This window comes from Idiotropiscis lumnitzeri, chromosome 8 (assembly GCF_059441095.1).
Source record: "Idiotropiscis lumnitzeri isolate Australia: NSW breed Sydney's pygmy pipehorse chromosome 8, RoL_Ilum_1.0, whole genome shotgun sequence".
In the NCBI taxonomy this organism is placed as follows: Eukaryota; Metazoa; Chordata; class Actinopteri; order Syngnathiformes; family Syngnathidae; genus Idiotropiscis; species Idiotropiscis lumnitzeri.
The window spans coordinates 16,136,376-16,155,999 of NC_142398.1; the positions used below are offsets into that span (position 1 = coordinate 16,136,376).

Sequence of the window (19,624 nt, forward strand, 5' to 3'; positions counted from 1 at the left end):
CGTGGGATCGAATTCGGCATGTTCTTCCCGTCCCTGTGTGGCTTTTCTCCGGGTACTCTGATTTCCTCCCACATTCCAAAAACATTCTCACCCAAAGTCAGCTGGGATAGGCTCCGGATCTTGCTGTGAACCTAAAGAGGTTAAGCAATGTAAAAATAAAATTATAGATAGTTTGATGAATCATTTTTTTTATACTTAAATTTTGCATTCAAAATCAATTTGGTAGATATTACTCATATTTTTTTTAAAGAAGCTGTCAATTTCTGTCTTGTGTCAAACAATCTACAATAATTTTGTCGAGGTCCTCATGGTTAAAAATGAGTTTGCGATGGATACTAAACCGATTGTAGTGTGTGAGAGACCTTATCTCCTAAACACCCTCGCTGCAACTTTGGAGTTTACCTAATCAAGCCACTGCCTGATCCCACACCCCAAAATGGGCAACATGATCACAAATATGCCATTTCCTCCTCAGGTGAATGAATAATCCGCAGTGGTTTCATATTTTTCAGTCAAAGCTGTCCCTCCAAGCATTTTATTTGACTTGCCGGTAAGGCCCAGGAAAGGGAGTATTAAAAAGATATGAGGTTATCATGTTTTAGTATTCCAACCCACAAAAGCATGCACATTCTCAGACTCTCCCATCATTATGTCCTTGAGCAAGATAGGTAGATGACAGGAGTGGTCAAATATTCTAAAGAAGACTTACAAAAAAAAAAAGAAGACTTACAAAAAAAAAAAAAAAAAAACCCTCTTGGCAAACTTAATCAACCGTTATAGTTTAGCTTTGGCGCATGTTACATTGCAGGCTCCCAACTTTATGATCCATCCGTTTGAGATCACACACTACAAAGCATCCCTTCACACTCCGTGGCAAGCTTTAAACATAGACACTGATGTATCATGTCTGACAGGCGTCTGAATAATGAATTGCATTTCATGTAATAAATCATGAACAATTTTTAATTCATGACTTAAGACGCCATTAGCAAAAATAGAGCAGTTAACCGAGGAGTAAGTTTAAATCCTGACTTTTTATTCGGAATACAACGAGCTACGAGCTTAACTATTGCTCAAAACCAAACCTCCAGGTCCTGCGAAATGAACGACATGAGTCATTCTTGATCTTGCAGTCTCGACTGAAAGACAATCTATTGCGGCCAAACTTCAGTCAGAATATCTGATTGTCCCGTTGAGCAGGGCTCTTTCCCATCGGCTAAAATCCACTGAGACCGAGATAAAATTTGAAAACAGCAGCCCGCGGCCTATCAAGGAGTGCCTTTGAATTGAAGTGAAGATAATGATGAGTGGCGGCATAGAAAAGAAGCATGATTTGGTGATTGCAGCAGTGATTATCGAACTCAATGTGACCATGTACTTAAACAAGTATAGCAGAAGTGAAGAGAAAGCATCTGCTGATAAAACACGAGACACAGTACGATAAATGAAAATTTGCAACTTCTTCAATATTTCACTTAGGAAATAGAACAATCCCAAGTTTGGCCTTGGATCTTTGCACACTTAACCGCCTCTCCATTTGGTGTACCAACAGAGCCAACACTGTATCACAAGTTAGCCCGTACATCTGGCGGCATGGCGGACGTCTGGTTAGCACGATGGCCTCGCAATGCAGAGGTTGTAGGTTCGATTCCGGCTCTGGCCTTCCTGTGTGGAGTTTGCATGTTCTCATCGTACATGCATGGGTTTTCTCCGGTGCACTCCCACATTCCAAAAACATGCATGGCAAGGTGATTGGACACACTAAATTAGGTGTGTGCAAACAACGGCCTGGGGGCCACATGCGGCCCGTTCAAAGTTTTAATCCGGTCCGCCAAACTTGAAAACAATTAAATGAATAAACCTTGTTAATGTTTTATTTTCTAAATACTTTGGTGTGTCAAAGACATATTTTTGTTGCAATGCTTTTGTTCATTTTTATTTAAAATTAAATGCATTTTTTTTTTCTCCAATGAGGTGAGGTTACCAAAACACTCCATCTATCTGCTCCTGGTCCGGCCCCTCTGGCAAATTTTAGAAACCAATTGTGGCCCGCCAGTCAAAAAGTTTGTCCACCCCTGCTCCAAATGATCCCTTGGTGTTAGTGTGAGCGCGGATGGTTGTTCATCTATGTGTGCCTTGCAATTGGCTGGCAACTAGTTCAAGGTGTCCCCCGCCTGCTGCCCAAAGACAGCTGGGATAGGCTCCAGCACACCCCGTGACCCTCGTGAGGGCAAGCGGTACAGATAATGGATGGATGCATATAGGTACATCTTATATCCCTGTGAACTCATTAGACCTAATTTTGCGGATGTTTCCTCTTCTTATCATTATGCAGCGCAGTTAGTTATACACCACATCCAGCCATTTTCAGTTCCGCTGACTCAGGGCTAAAAGCATACTAAACACTTGCATTGTCAATGTGAATGGGGTATTAAGCGGGAATTGATCCCATGTGAGATGCCAAACATCAATTTAGTGGACCACTCTACTGTCAAATAAATACTTTTAGCTCTTTTGGAAATGCTGACAGCCTTTGCACATGCACGGGTAAAAATGATTTCAAACAGGAAAGCTGAGCGTTTTTCCTTTTCATTGAATTTTCCCAAATTTTGTCTTTGGTGTGTGTTTGTGTTTGGTACAGCCCGATCACAAAAGAAAAATTGTGAATAACATCAAATGTTGGAGGGGCTTCACTGGAGCTCCACACATTTGCCTGACAGTTGAATTATTGTTAATGTCACCACGGTGACTGCTTACGTGACTCTTAGCTTGTTAATGCTCGGTAAGTTCATGTGCCACAGCTGCAGAGCATCAAGGGCCCTTCTAATTCAGCTACGTTGGCAGGAGAGCCATGTAATCCAATTTCCTGGGGAGTCATTACTTCACAGTGATTTCCTGCTTCCAAACTCTGTAATTGTTCTCAAGTTTAACCGACCAGGCGAGGAAAAATATCTCTTCTTTATGACCGTCCTTTTTACTGACAGTGAAATGAAACTGATTCTCAAGCCAAATGCCTTTGTAAACGTATTTCAGTGCTACTACGATAACTTTGAGTTTGATTTCAATAATATTGTAAATAATTGCTGTTGTGCAGCAAAATAAGGTCACCTCAGATTATTTATGGTCTGACCTGATGGTAGTGCTTTTTACACAAGCAAGTTTAGGAATGAGAGACGAACAGGAGAATTGAAGGAGCATCTGTCGTTATGCATTTACTACGCTGAAGGGAGGCAAAAGTGACAACTGCCAAAAAGTCATAAGCTGTGGGACTTTTTCTCATGCATGGAAGAACTTTGTCGATTTCCAGGTAAGGCGCATTGCAGCAAAACACACATCAGGTCTCAAAAGGTAATCGTATTCTAAATGACTACAGACTGACAATGGTTTTGTTCGACATGTACTTAAGATAACTGAGCAATAATCATAATAATCATGAAGTCTATGCAGTGTTATAAAAGGAGTCTTGAAATAAGGACACATTTTCTACCCTAGCAACTGAGTGGGTTTTATTGCAGCTTGCACGTGTTTTTGGGCATCACCGCCTGTGCTTATTTGTTAGTGATGATAAAATAACAAAGAGGAACAATGTTAATTAGGTTGTAGCTATTCCTGGTCTGTGCAACGCATTTGTTGTGCAATGTCGCTCTTAAACAAATAAATAAATGTTATTTTATGTCTTACAGTGCATCATGGTGTACATAAAACTGCACCCGAACTGTTTTGACGATAAATAATTTTTGCTTGCTTCATGTTTACATCCCCGGAGAACTGGTTTATAAGATAGATTTTTATTATTACTATGATAATATCTGTTCATCGTCACTTGTGTATGTGTGGGCGGGGTCACTTGCGTAGTGGGTGACGTCAGTCTGAACGTGGAGATTGTGGGTGGAGTTGTGGTTATCAGCAGCTCATGTGTAAAAATATGTGTTATTTGCTGTCATTTTGTTCATTGAAAACAAATAGATTTAATAATAAAGGCATATGAACGAGTGAGGTCATTATTTTTTTTTTATTTTATTTAATTTTTTTATTTATTTATTATTTTTTTTTTTTACAAAAAAATCAGACATCACTTTTAGATAAATTTTTGGAGCTGGCGATTATGTAGCAGAAAATTAGTTGATCAAAGTTAAGGTTTAGTTTTCAAGCCTTTTGAAGCCCAAATGTCCTCCAATTCTGGAATGACCAAGATAGGTTGAATGTGGAAAAGAATAGAACACTTTTAAAAAATACAGGATCAAAATCTATTACAATAGGTTACATAAAAGCACTATGCAATGAATAGCATAATAAAAGGAAAATAAAATAAAGTAAAATATATCGTTCTATATGCAATTAAAGTAATTAGAATTGTATTAATACAGTATATTTATACGTTGTATTAGCATACAAATACATAACATACAGTACAGTACATACATACAAAACTCTTGATCAGCGTTTTAAAGCTCAGTATTCCAGTTTAAATGATATTCCCCAATGGCTATATGGCTCAAAGTGTAATGGAGCTCCAAACGCATAAGATTGGCTCAAGCATCCTCCCTCAATGTGCTTGTATCAGGGCGCTTCCTCAAGCGTCGAACTGCGCATGCGCCAAGCGACGGAGCCGCTTCTGATTTGACAAGCGTGGGATGCGCCACACAGTCCCACTAAATTGCAAGCTTTCCCGTTACTAGTGTGCATCATCGGCTTCACCTGCCTACTCCGTTGTTGTGGCTGGAGGTCTGGGAGCGGTCTTTAGTCCGAATTCGCCGGGAGTTTTTCGAAGTCGCAAGGGCTTCTTGTTCTTCAAAGATCCCGTCAAAAGAAGAGAAAAGCACAATTCAGCACCACGGGATTGAGGAGAGCGTTCACTGTTCATACGAGATTTTACCACAGAGGAGGATTTTGATTTTTGGGGAATACATTACCGTGAAAGGTGATCTGCACACTTTGAGGATCATCTGTAAAGGTTGAAGGTGGGTTTACGAGTTGAGCCGGCGATTTGTCATGTGGCAGGTGCTTTTGCTAGCATCCCCCCCTCTCGTAGCACTTACTCAAGCTAACATTAGCTTAGGCGAGGTCCGCCCGGCTTCATTCTTCATTGTGCCTCGGCTAGTTTGCAGAACGGTTCAATATCACCAGGTTGGAACGGAAAACCAAAAAGTGACGTCGTCTGCACTGTGCTCACATGTTTTTATTTTCTTCAGACGAGTGGTTCGAATTCAGTAGAAAAATAAATCTGTGTCGTTCACTGCTATCGTCACCGGGTGCTGCTATCCAGGGAGCCCAGTGCTGAACGCCCGATCCGCCTCCGAGCAGCGAGCGACTCGGGCAGATGCAAGCTAGCCTGCTAGCTACTTTCGTGGCTAAGCTAACCTGCCACTTCTGTGCTCGTAAAATTACGGCCGCGCTTCCAACACGATGAAGACCGTGAAAACGTTTTATGTGCTGCTTAGCTGCTAACGTATTGTCTGTCGTATCTCTCTTTTTTCAATAATTGCGTGCCCATGTATTTTGATCTAATTCATCTGCTCGCCTACACGACTGACTGAGAAAATCAAATAAGGCACCCAGTGTTGACGAGTGTAACCTTACATGGTTCCTTTAAGAAGAGTGAGAACACGTTTAAAAACTGATCAACTACAACCAGACTGTAAAACACAAATATTTAAGTCCAGTATTTGTGTTTAAGAAAATGTCATCTGTAGTCTATCAAGGTTTACTCACGGTGAACCTTACAGAATTTGAAATACAATAAAACTTGCTGGGTTCCTGTTTGCCTTGACATTTGTTTTGGTTAATATCACTTTCATTGTGCTGCAAGAGACTTTTGTGTAGCTAGGTGCATGCAGTCTAGTGAAGTTTTCCCATTGCACATCTCTCCATGTTAATCTGTGGTTGTGCAGTTTCGACCCGGTGTAGATGGTCACATTCTCTTCCTGTAACTGGAGATAAGGAATCACAGGGTCCGTCCGTTGAGTGGCGGTGTTTAGAGTCTGGTCTTATGATAGACAACCGGAGCATGCTCAAATTCTTGGTGACATAGAGGCTGTATTGTTGCTGATGTTTTGGAGCTCTCGTCTTTGGTCAGATGGGTTAGACAGTTTGCATTTGTGGAGATAAAGTTAGTGTTTATTTTATACTTGAGCTGAGAAGCAGTGATGTTCAACTCATCTTTCTTTGCTAACAGCCTTCATTGACGTTTTTGTAGTCCTAGTGACAAGTCAGATGCACAGCCCTTGTAGCAAACTTATCTTGTTCTGATGATGCTGAAGAGACTTGCAATTGTTAGAAATGTTTACTTGGATGTTCTGCATATTTTTTCCGAACATGTCTTTATGTCATCTGATTGGCCGTGTCATTACTTTCCACATTCATGCCAAAATAATTATTGCTAATCAAATCTGCAATTGAAATTGTTTGAGCCGGGATTTGCTTCTGCCAAGATATTCCCTTTTCTCATTTTAACCACATTATTTTTAAGAATTAAGATAATAAAGAAAAAATGAAAATGTGTTCTGTATGAACAAAATAGCTATATGTTTAATAGATTCAGTAACACCGCTGGGATCCAACATGACACTTTTTGACCTCAGATTTTTTTTTTTGCAATTACCAAAATAAATTCAATTTGTAAAAGCTTTCCAGATGCCAAACTATACAAGTTAACTAAATTCAAAGAAACAACAAATCATCAGCAATGTGAAATACATTTATACCTATTTTTTTCTATCTCCATAAAAGACAATTAAATACTTACTTAATACATAGGGGTGCGATACAATTCTAGGATGCACCGATGCAAAAAAAAAAAATCGGTTCATCAAATTAAAACAGATTTTCTTGCTTGAATTTTTTTTTTCCACACTTACTGTACTTTTAATCCAAATTAATCATATTTTACTTTAGCTTTGGTTGATCTATTCAAATCAGCCATCTATATGAAATAAACATTTAGACTAAAAAAGACAAAAAGTCTCAAGAACATGGCTTGTACCGTAAACCGTTTTAACATATTTCAAATCCATATTCCTGTTTGAAATGTGTTGAAATGACATTTATGTATTCAGCCCTCGAAACACCACCATTTATGATTATAATTTTTTTTATTTTTATAAAGAAATAGCATGATATTGTATGGAAATATAATGAAACAAAAAGAGCAGGTAAGAAACAATCCATTTTTTCTAATTACTGTATGCTGAGGCAAGTCATGTCTCAACAGCAGCTGTAGCGAATGTGTGTTCGCCTTTAAAGGGCATGGTCTCGTGAGTGATGTCAGGAAAATAGCCTGCTAGTCTTCGTGTGTCTGGATGTGAGTTGTGGCAAACTGTATCAGTTTGCTAGTGTTCTCATTTTGTCTCTCCGTGTTTTATTGTTTGTCCCATTCTAAATGCGGCAGAAGGTGCATTTGTCACTGTTGCGATTTTTGCTCACGACGGAAAGCTGAAAATCAAACAAGCCCAGATCGTAATAAGTTAATAAGCTAGTTCGTGCTTTATATGAGATCACTGAGGGGAATTTGAGCTGCATCCCTGCAGATGTATAAATGAAAACAATATTAAGACAAATCCAACTTATTTTATCTTAAAATTAAAAAAAGGTGCAAATGTATAAATTGGAGTATGGCTTCTTTGTAGAAAACAAACAGTGCATTGGAGTTTACTTGCTGTACATATCATAAATTGATGTAGAACTGTTGTAACATTTAAATAAACACTTTCAATAAAACGCTCAAATTGTGAATGCAAGTATACACACTTTAGTATTTGTCAAATGAGTACTATTGTTACAATGTTTTATATACGGTAACATTATATAATCTGTCCACGATAATATTTTTTTACGATTATGCCAATTTTGTAATCATTGAGTGCAATAATCGTAATTGTAATTTAATTTCAATTGATTGCACATCCCTAATTCACTCCACTAATTTTCATGATATTACTGATAAATAGGGTGACCTGCGGAGCACAAGTTTGTCAGCAACCAAAATTCTTCATTTTTAAAAATATCAGAAAATGTACTGGTCGCACAGGCACTAGTAAAGTAAATTCTTAATTGCACGGTCTCAGATTTTCAAAGCAAAATGCCCCCATTTTGAGGCGGTCGGGAGCTCCGAAAGGCCAAACAAAGCGCAGTTGTTCGCAATATATATTTTTAAGGCTCTTACTTTAAGTTTATTATTATTGTGACAATAATTGTCTGAAATCTTTCATCTTGTATATACTATTTGGGTTCAGTTTTAGTGTTTGTCATCTGCAATATAATTCTCGGAATGAGGAAAAGCCATTATTCAGGAATGTGACAATGCAATCAATGGCCACAGTGCTTTCTGTCTCCAGGGACAGCAGGCCGTGTTGGCTGAGTCCCACGGAACCTCTGTCAGCGTTACTCTGGGGCAGGGATTTAAGGTCGCCATGGTAGCCAGGCAAGCTGCAACAGGAGTTATGATAACGTTCTAAAAGATTTTGAGATCAGTCTACTGAGACAGCACAGAACAAATGTCACTCGTCACTTTGTCATTTTTAATGGTTCAAACCCGTTTATAATTAATTACCCGTTAATTCCATCATCCATAAACAACACTTAGGTAATTATTTGGAAGAACTGTTTGGAATTGTTTACTGTGTATTCATATGATGTTTACTCTATTTAGAATTTGCTATTTTTACTGTCCACTCTGACCTGTAAGAATACCAAAAAAAATAAAAAGAGCTCTATTGTTTCAGCTGGGACAATAAAGTAGATGATCCAGCAGTGGTTGAAAATTCAGTGTCAGCAGTAAATAGGTGCAGCGAAAGAGAGAGAGGTTATTGGTCTGAGTGCTTAAAACTACAACTACACCCACCACGATCAGCAAATGGTCTGTTTATAACACTCAGTAGAATCCCTAATGTTATTCCTCACATATTTTTGTGTTCCGCAAATGCTTTTCGCTTAAATGGACGTTTTTGTTTTTTTTATCATAGTAAATCTAAATCTATAAATTTATCATAGTTTTATCATGCAAAAATGACAGTACTAAAATGCTCCCCCCTAAAAGACTGCAGTGATTTTTTTTTTTTGTGATGTGATTTCCGACAAATTGACACGCCCCCTTTTGGAGCTCGGCTTGTTATTTTTTTTCCGGTTTCAGCGTCTACGTCACAGCAAGGAGGCAAGCGAGGTAATATTGCTCGCTTTGACATTTCTGTTGTATAAAACAGTAACCGATCGCCACCAAAATGCAAATCCATATTCCTACTCGTGTCCACTTCAACCTGTGAAAGTGTAAAAGCGCTCTGCGCAATATTTGGGATTTTTTGGGGATTTTGGATTATTGACATCAAACGTGAGCTCATGTGATCACCTCCACAAAATACAAAATACAAAGCTGATTGATTCTCCACTTACACATGCTGCAGCAGACAAGTGCAGTAATGCGCACCCGAACCCTGACTGGTTATATTTCGGACATTTAACTACACTAAAGTTGTGTCAACTCTCAGGACGCAGACCGCGGCTGACAGCGGCCAGCAGGCGAATCTTGTTAGTGAAAAATGGGCCAGCTTGGCTGGACCGAGGCTCAGAGTTTTGTTCCTGATTTTTACTATCGAAAAATTCTATCAAACATATTTTATACTGATGTTGATCACTATCGAGATACATATAGATGTTGATTGATAATCCCGTGGTTAAAGACACACAAACGTGTAGTTATCAATAAACTGAGATAGATGATGGCGGTTCTAGTGTTCATAATTTGTTCAGCATAAAAGACTCATTTTCACCAAATATGTTGGCCAAATGTTGAATTGCACAACATCGGGTTATTTGAATTTACAGGTTTGCATTGTGTCGACTTTTTAAGGCAAATAAAGTCTTGATTGTGTGTGCATGACATTTTCTGTTGGGCTTGCAGACATTTAATATTCTCAACCTTTCCACTGTAATGATTTTTCCGGATTTACAGCCCACTGCACAACATTCCAATTTACGGGAATCCTGTTGGCAGGAAATGTTTAGGCGTACGCTGCAAAAGTTGTGCTTTGACAACATTGTTAATTCAAGAGAGACACTCCTTTGCGAGCGAGCTGTCAGAGGAAAATTGATTGCATGGAGGAGACATTTTTCATATAACGTTTAAGAATTTCGAGAGAAACATGTTAGTTAGCAGTATGGCACAGGTGAGGATAAAATCTTTTCACCGTATTAATCATTCTCCCGCAGCCTCTCTTGCAGGTGTCACATTCTCAAGGGAGAACATGTATTGATTTGGACCAGATTGGGTCATGATAGCCTTTTTCTTAGTTGTTTCCTTGCCTTGTCACTTTTGATTGTCTGAAATGACGACAAGAGCTTTGTGGTTGGACCGAGGCAGCTCAGCTCAGACGCAGGTTTTTATCAATGGTTTGAGAAATTTCATCACCTTTTATTCATCTCACACTCAAGTCGTGTTATTTATGTGGATAATCTTAGAATGTTCTGATGTGAAGACTTTGGACCGTTGGGAGGTGACGTCAGGCAGATCTTTCAGTTTAATTTTCTTTTCTTGTTTTCCTGTTAGCCATGGGACTTTTTGTTCCTGGTCAAACCTGGTACTGGTTTATTGTTGTTCTGATGGTTGCAATTTTGAACCCAACTTAACATTTTTTGGTGGTTTCTTATTGTCAAAGTAAGAACTGTTTTTTTTTATTGCAAATGCACACAAGACGTTTGAGGTTTCTGGCTATGTTTTTGTCATCCTTGTTATTTCTTATTTAAACGTTATTACTTCTATTAACAACTTGAAGGACCGACACTGTGATTCATCAGATTGAATAGCTCACATTCAATTTAAAACGTGTTAGTTTCCATGGTGGAATAACGGTATAGTCAGATCTTTTTTTTATTAAATTTTTTTTTTTTTCGTTATTTTAAAAAAATTGCATGTATATTGTATGTATTTAGCAGTAGCACAGAGACTTAATGAATGGGCTTAACAATGTTGTTTGGTGAACTGTGCATAATTTGTCTGCACACATCCAGGATTTTCTCGTAGACAATCAGTACAATACAGCTTGTTGGAAATTCTCTTTTTTCTTTTTTTCCAGCCAAATCTGTGAACGATTTTTGCTAGAGGCCATTGAAGTCACTCTTCTTATCTGCTATTCTGTCTTTCTTCAACCTCAATTGTTTCTAATACACCCGTCTCTTCATCCCAACCATTGGCTGCATCTGGGGGCCCAGCCACCCCAATGCTTGCTCCACCCTCCCAGTGTTTGTGTTCTGCCTTGGTGCATTGACTTTTCTTTTGTTCGGCAACTGCTTTTCTTCTCTTCTCTTGCTGAAAATCTATACGCTAACCAGAGGCATTTCTATGATTTCTACCTAGAAATGTGGAAAAAGTTATTATTAAATGTTTTCTGTCCAGCGACTACATGGTTATATGGTGTGAATGATGTTTTTAAATAATCCTACGTAACATGTCGTAATATGATCACACCGCACGACACTGGCACATGAAGGAGTCACAAGTGCAAGGCAGCCCTAGTATCAATCAATGTCCACAATCATCTGATGATCTTATTTGATTTGTGAGATAGTCTCTGTGTTACTGCATATGTACTGCAAAAGATAAAAGCTTCTTTTTTGCTCAATATGACCTTATTTCTTTGACCAGTTAATGCTTATCATGTATTAACCTCATTTGTTAATACGTCCATGACAGCAAACTTAATCCATGTTCGTGTGGCTTCACTGAGACAAATCGACATGCGATGGGGGATCATCTTAGATTCTCAGATTCTGGTGCACAAGCTCTCGTTTATTGTTGCATGCCTGAAAGGAAGATCACCAAACACAGGTTTAATTAAGGCCTGTTAAGTTAAAAGTGGAAAATTAGGTTGGACAAAGGATACGACTCTGGGGAAATTTAAGACGTGAAACGTGGAGGCCGTTGCCGGTGAATCTATATGAAATTAGGTTCTAAAGAACAATTGCACACGGTGATTTTATCACACATTAGAATCCATTCATCAAAAAGAATCGTTCAAAAGATTCAGCTGCTTTAGGGGAGTGAAGATTTTTGGGTGCCAGTCTAGCTCTATTTTTAATATGTAAAATTTGCACCTGAGTATAAGTAGCAGTAGGAGCCAAACTACGTAAAAAATTGTTTTATAATCTGAAAAATACAGAAAATCTGTCATGACTGTCTTTGCTTCAGAATTGTGTCGAGTATTTCTACAAAAATTACAGCGCAGAAAAAGGATCAAATAATTATTTCAAGTTGTCAAATTACGTTATTTTCTTTTGGTTTGGTGTGCAAATTCATTTTCTTTTCTTTCAAAAGCTTTTAGCATTAATTTTGTCATAAGCCATGTTTTAGACAGACGGACAGAAACCCGTTGCCATTAGCAACGTCATTATTAATGGATAAACCTCTATTATGCATTGTTCTGTACATGCGTAGATTCTAAAACCAGTAGATCACAACACACACAAAATAATGGAAATGGTCCCATTTTGTGATACAGGGTCGAAAAAAACATTCACAAAACGAGAGCAAACTTTTTTAGCTATCAAACTATCAGCTGTTCCTCACATTTCGTCTTGTCACATTTACAGTTGTTCCATCTTAACTCACCGTGCTTAGCAAAACTGCTTCTGGCCCAGATCTATCAATCTTTTTCACACATTCTTTAGTCCCCACATGCCTCATTGGCAAACTGGTCCTGTCCCAGCTGGCCCATACTGAAAGTGCTTTCTGCAGAAACACATCCCCACAGCAACAACCGCCTGCTACCGCCATGCCAGCTGTTCACGATCCAGTATCCTTAAGTGCTGTAGATATTTGGAATGAAAAAAAAAAAGTTATCTCAATGAATGTATGAGTTGAAGAACGATAAAACAATGGAAGAAGATTAGACTTTCCTGCATTCATGGAAATGTAGTCAGCGTTTCTGGTAGAAATGCATTAGTATCCCTGATTAGGGTATTCAGTGAGTCGTAAAACTTCTTAATCACCGTGGCTTAATAGTATAAACGTCTTGACGTTAAGCAACAACGTCACGTTTATTTTTGCTGCTGTCTTGCGACATGCACCACACACGTGGACACACGGTAGAGACGATTTAGCTCAAATAACACAAAACGGTATACCTTGATTGATGGTCTAACTCTGCAAGTTATCATCAATAAGGAAATGCGCCGAATCACCTCAGCTGAAACAATGCCATTGGTTGGCTAAACTGTCTAAAAATATTCGGACAACTTAAAGGGTAAAAATGAGTTTTACTCTGTACGTCAGCTATTCAGGACTGAATTGTTCTCAGTCTTTGCACATTTTCAACATGTAGTTTCTGGAACTCACCTTCCTTTTTAAGCAATGTTTCTATTTCTGTGTTAGTTCCAACAACACGCCTGCCTGTTGATGTAATTTACGATGAATGATGACAGCTATTTTGAATTGAAGAAATATTAATGAAATAAATAATACACTACATAAATTTAATGATTTGGGACTTTTTACCAGTACAAAAAAAAACAAAAATGAAAAAAAAAAACGACATGAACGCTATTAATTCGTGATCAGTGTTTTTGCATAAAATGCAGAAGATCAACTACTTTCGATGCAGTCCATCAGATCAGTGTCAAGTCTAATTATATTATTATTAGAAATTCGAGCACCTCGGGTGCTAGTTTAAAAAAAAAAAAAGTTGCATCAGTGCATGATGTTTTACAAAAGTGTAAAAGTTAACACCATCAATCAGATTTCTCATTATGCCATCATTTCAATTCTTTTACTGCCTGCGTCCATTCCAGTTCCAGACCACAATATCTTTGTGCCATCCTTTTCTTCAATGACCCATAAAACAAAAGGGCGGCACCTTTTCACTCAGTTCAGTCATATGTTACAACATTTTATCATTGTACTGCAATGCTTATTTTATCTTATTTTAAAAGGCATTCTTTTTATTGCATGAAACTTTACAACTCTTTTTCTGTATTTTGACTTTAACAGAGACCATGACGACCGCCACCTCCCCGATCTTGTTGAAATGGGACCCAAAGAGTCTTGAAATCCGCACGCTGACTGTGGAGCGACTTCTGGAGCCCCTCGTTACCCAGGTAATTCCCTAAACCTTGTGATGCAGTGGTTTACGATTGCGCTGATGTAATTGTTGAACTGCGTCTCGCCTCCTTTGTTCGTGTTTACAACTGTTATAATAGCATATTTGTCACGTTAGAGATAAAGAAGAGAGTGAGAATAAAAGCTTGACACCAATTCTGATAGATGTGTGCAGCGCAACATTCATAATTGCAGTATTCTCTACTTTGCCGACTTCACGCTGGTAATTATTTTCTGTTTTTGAACCCTATGTCTTAAAATGTTGCGTGGTTCATTTTTGAATTTTTACTAACAAGCTAAACACTAGATTGACTGATGTAATTATTGAATATGTCACAGTGGAAATAGCATTTTGTATATATTTTCTGTATTGATAAAAATGTGTGTTTGGCAAATGAATTATATGCTTTGTCCATCCAGTATATCGAATTTTTTGGTTTCTTTTGTTTTTGTTTTTTTTATTCGCAAAAAAATACATGTTCCACCTTGTAAGCTAAAATATTGCATGATGACCACTTGGCAAAACCAAATAGACTAATCTCATGAGCTGTCTGCCCTAATTCCACCACTTGGATGACATTTCCATTATTAGGTTATTTTGTGACGTCTCTGCTGAAGCATTCTGTTTGAGAGATCGCAGCCAGAGAGAGCTGTCAAAGCATTTTTCGTTTTTCTGACGAGGCTATGTTGACACTGGTTGCTTTTTTTTTTTTAAGATGGATTCATTCATGGTAAGTACTCGCCCCATCATTTTCATGATCAGTGCTTGATCTCAGGCGTCATCTATAAAGTATTAGTATTCGTGCTGTGTGGCGTTATGAATTAGTAAGAATCAATTTGGGTGTTCTTTGCAAAGACAGCAGTCACTAGATTAATTTTTGGGAAGGGTTCAGGATTCATGCTGCAGTCACTGTCATAGTCCATTAAGATAACACAGAAGCAGTCGAGCTTTTTGGAGGCAATGAAGGGTGCTATGCTTCATCTTTTAGTTTAATTAAAAGCCATGAAATTTCACTCTCAAAGTTGTTTTATTTTTAGCAGTGTTACTAGTTTGGAGTGTTTTTCTATTCATTTTCAAATAATGGACAGAGATGATATGAACTATTAAAGAATATTTTCGAGGATCTCCCAATTCAGAATATTCCAAAATATCTGAGAATAATAAAAAAAATGATCATATTTGTGATTTGTGATGACAAGACTGACTCCCCGCCGCCCACCACCCTACCTAGAAAAACGGAAAAAAACAAGTTATTAATCCAGACTCAAGAGCAAGACCAATCTGGAGAAGTAAAACACTTGTAAATAGTAGCTGCACTTTAATATAAATTGATGGCAGATGTTCGAAAAGCGCTGTCAATTACATGTTTTCCCAGTACTTTGTTACGTTGACAATTTTGGAACGCTACATTTGATGTTAATAATTCATTCCTGTGTTGAGATTCTATTTTTCTACTGTAAACTGACCCTTCAAAGGCACCCTAGAATGTGAACATAGTAAAGAAGGAGTTGGATTTTTTTGTTTTCAACCATCTTCGTAGTACTTAGGATGTTCCAGAAGAGCCACTCATCTGATTTCAGGCAGCTTAGGCTACCTTGCTTTGTCAGCATATGGGATGCTCCAGGGGTTCTGAACAGCTGCCAAGCACAGATGCTGCTCGTCTGCTCTCTTGCTTCTTATCCACCGTAGAAAGATGACTGCTTTTGAAACGCATGTCCTGTCGATGGATTATGACTGTCACTAGCCCAAGATAGACATAAAAGGGGCATTCATGACTCGAGGTTACACTGTGGATTTTAGTGGTCTTGAACCAGAGCTCAATTGTGATTAGCTTACCTGCCTTTTTTGGGTTTGGTTAGGCTCAAATGAAGTTAAATCAAAGCTTTTTGGAGCTGCTCCCATCTCCGTTGGTGTTTGTGTAGCCACCAACAAGACGCTGGTTGGATTGCCAAATTCGCATGAATTAAACAAAAAAATAATTTTTCTTTCATTTATTTCTAAAAAGGTTAACTGTTAAAATGCAAATATACAAAATGACTTGTCTGTTACGTGAGGTAGTTCGTCAAAGTCGAGTCTCTTAGATAGCAAGTCAAGTCAATGCTATACAACTTTATTTAGACCTATATATATATATATTTATTTCATAACAGCTGGAGCTGCAACAAAGCACTTTCCATATGGTGTAATATAAATTAGCGAGAAAATAGAACACAAATTAAAATACAAACACATGAGGCAGCGGGCAGGTGTGTAGGGGTGGAGAGTTTAGATAGGTCTGCTGGGGCAAGGCCATTTAAAGATTTGAAGACGAACAAAAGTATCTTAAGGCGAACTCTAAAGTGCACGTGGAGCCAGTGAAGAGAAGCCAAGATTGGGGTTATGTGATTCGTCTTCCAAGCGCCAGTTAAAAGAAGAGCAGCAGCATTTTAGACCTGTTGGAGACGCTTGAAGGAGGGCTGGCTGACTCCAAAGCAAAGTGCATCACAGTAATCGAGCCGAGATGTAAACAAAAGCATATATTACTGTTTCTAAGTGCCTCCTCATTGAAATTCAAGAAATTACATGTTAATTAGTCTCAATTCCTTACAATGGCAACTCCAGTCTGAGTCTATTCAAGTCATATGATTGCAGTACCCCATCTCCGGTTGGAGAGTTCAAGGTTAAAATGAATGCATCCCTTGTAATGTCGAAGAGAGTGGCACAGAAGGGTAAAGCACTCACACTGACACTGGTTCACTCGGGCACTCTAACGAGGAGACTGTGATGTAATGGCACAGCCAAAGGCAAGGTGATGCTGAGCAAATCAACAAGAAGAATACAGCGGATCCATTTAGGATCTTCAAAGCATTCTGTGAACCTCCTGTGTAGAATCTGTTAAATGCGTGCACAAGAGAGACAGACGACAGGGATGAAAGGAGAAGAAAAGTAGATGTGTGATTTTATTTTATTTTTTTTAAATATCACAGGTGTAATGTAAAAGAGAGGCCACACTGGGTGCAGACTTTGTGTTTTATTATTTCAGGTGACACTTGACGTAGTTTTTATGGACAATGTACTAAAAGTGGTTAATTGGAAGTGTAAATTTTGCAAATACATTTTTTATTTTTTTTTTAGGATTAACATTTGGACTATTCAAGGGTTGCGTTGCCAGTGGCGTGTGACCCCAGGGATCTTTTTATTTTCTTTTGCCCTATTAGAATAAAGTGTAATTGCCTATCCACTACAGTAGGTGGCAGTGGCACTCTCTCATCGTCAGAGTGTGCCCAGGGAGTATTAGCTATAAGGTGTTAGTTTTTTTTGCACCGAGCAAGCGCACAGAGTAGAAAATATGAAGTGAAGGGAACAAAGCTTTAAGCGGCACCATGGAAAAATAATGAATACTGATAAAAAGAAAGTCGAAGAAAGACTAAAAAAAAAACTATGATTTTTTTTTCTTTCATGTTAATGATACACTGCTATGTAGACGTGTACTTTAAACAATTTTATTGACAAATGATACTATTTATATTTTCAGGGACGAGTTAGGCGGGCAAAATAGCCGCCCCCTAGAACGGATACAAATGGGCCAATTTTTTACTTAACTCCAATTCCACCAACGCATTATTAATCAGAATACGCAGTTAGACTGGTGGTGCGGCATAGAATATATTATCAAGGACATTTTTGACTTCCCTTATGATTGGACGGGAGAATCGCTGCAGCCAGAAATCTAAACAGCTGCCTGCTTCTTCCCTTTCATGCACATTGGAGAATATGGTGACTCGCTCTCCCACTGCAAGCCTTTCCTTTCACTATACTTGTTACATTTGGGCATAATGGTGCTATGTGCTCAACGTTTCATCGAAGAAGAGTCACTGGATTAACAAAGATTTCTTAAAGCCTTCGAATGCACATACAGTATTTGTGTGCCTGCTGTAATGTTTCTTGACTTCTACACAAACGCACGCTCTCTTGTGTTTAAATCAAAGCCTATCATTCACGTGTCAGAGGCTGAAAGCAGAAAATTAAACATCTACGAAGGGCCACGGGGATTTACAACTGAATTGAGAATCCGCTGGCCAGCCTTCTGTGAGAAAAGGCCACATGGCAATTAATGCGATTGATGCGCAATAAAATAGGAGCACAATGCACACCAAGCCCTCATGCACCATGCAGGGAAAGGTTCGTCTTACCACTGCGGCAACGTGATGACCGATGTACGACCTTTTGAATGCTTTCGTACTTCCTTGTTCAGAAAATAACCAAGTGTGGTATTTAAAAAAAAAAAATCCACGATGAAAACAATTACACTTATCAGAAGGATTTTAAATTAATAGTCAAGGTCTGTTTTGTATAACCACTTATCGAAAAATATTCGCTTCACCTTATTTTGCCTATCACGTATCGTATGTCAACAATATAAGCGATTTCTCCTTGCAGTCTGTTGTACTTGCGTCATTGCTGCAGCAAGCCGAGTCTGAGTTTGATGGCTGTCAGAGCTGATCATGCTCCAAAAGTTAGCCGGCCAGACAATCTGTCTTGTGCTTGTGTCGCTGGAAAAGTGACAGTGAACTCGGATGCCTTGACAACGTTAATAAAAGCTGTACTGTATTGTTGGAGCACCTTGATGTTATCGCTCAGCCTGAAAACAGTCGGCTGTTTTTCCTCAATGCTGCGTTCACCAGTCTCAAGGGTGTTTGGTTGGACTTTCTGGGAGTTCTGCAGATGACTGGAATCCAAGGAAACTTTTAAATGGTTGTCAATAAGACAAATGAAGAGATACAAGTGAGTCTTGAAAGTTACATAGATAAAAATTCTATCCAGCATGGCATACTATTGATTAATATCGCTTTAAGCGCAACAATATCAATCATAATAAATAACAGCAGCTGATAGGTTTACCTCAGTCCAAAGGCAGTTTACATTTTAGGTGTTGGAAAATAACAGCACTCCCGGGCAATATAAGGGTGAATCTGATGCCAACCCAAGAACTTCAACACCCACCTAAGATGCACCGTTGATCTCATAAAGTCTTTTGTTTTTCCCATAAGCTTGTTCTTGGGATATTCTGGCTCTTGCGTGCAGAGACAGCATTATATTTTTATAAAAATAACATAGTTAAATCTGTATGAAGGTAGATACGTTCCCTGAGCCAAAGTGCCTGCTGTGAGGTTATTCAGGGCGTAATTAAATATACATAAAGCTCTTTAAGCCACGGTTGAAGAACAACACTTCAAGGAGCTGTGACTTGAATATGAAAAAAAAAAAATAAAATAAAAAAAATATATATATTTATTTATTTTTTAAATTTGTATTTATTTATTTTATTTTTTTTCAGCAACAGTATTATGTTCGACCGCACTGAAATCCCATTAACCTTGTCCTGCTAGTACAGTGTTAAAAAAAAATTCCAACTTGTTGCCAATTTTTCTAGCAAGTTGTTACTTTGTTCAGAACTAATACAGCTTTTATTCCACAAAACCATTTTGCAAGGGTGTTGCTTGATCTTTGAAAGACAGTATTCATGTTGTATGGATCTGGATAACGTTCAGTGAACTGAGCCA

The 19,624-nt window shown here is 38.4% G+C and overlaps 1 protein-coding gene across 1 annotated transcript in view; it reads left to right on the forward strand.

Annotated features, from left to right (window-relative positions):
• Window positions 1–4,580: 4,580 nt before the first annotated feature.
• ctnna2 (catenin (cadherin-associated protein), alpha 2) overlaps window positions 4,581–19,624 on the forward strand; it is a 192,831-nt gene continuing 177,787 nt past the window's right edge. The window contains exons 1-2 of the mRNA XM_088303017.1: window positions 4,581–4,961; window positions 13,973–14,079. Of these exons, the coding sequence (XP_088159143.1) occupies window positions 13,978–14,079 (102 nt within the window). The 5' untranslated portion in view covers window positions 4,581–4,961; window positions 13,973–13,977. The remainder of the gene's footprint in view (window positions 4,962–13,972; window positions 14,080–19,624) is intronic.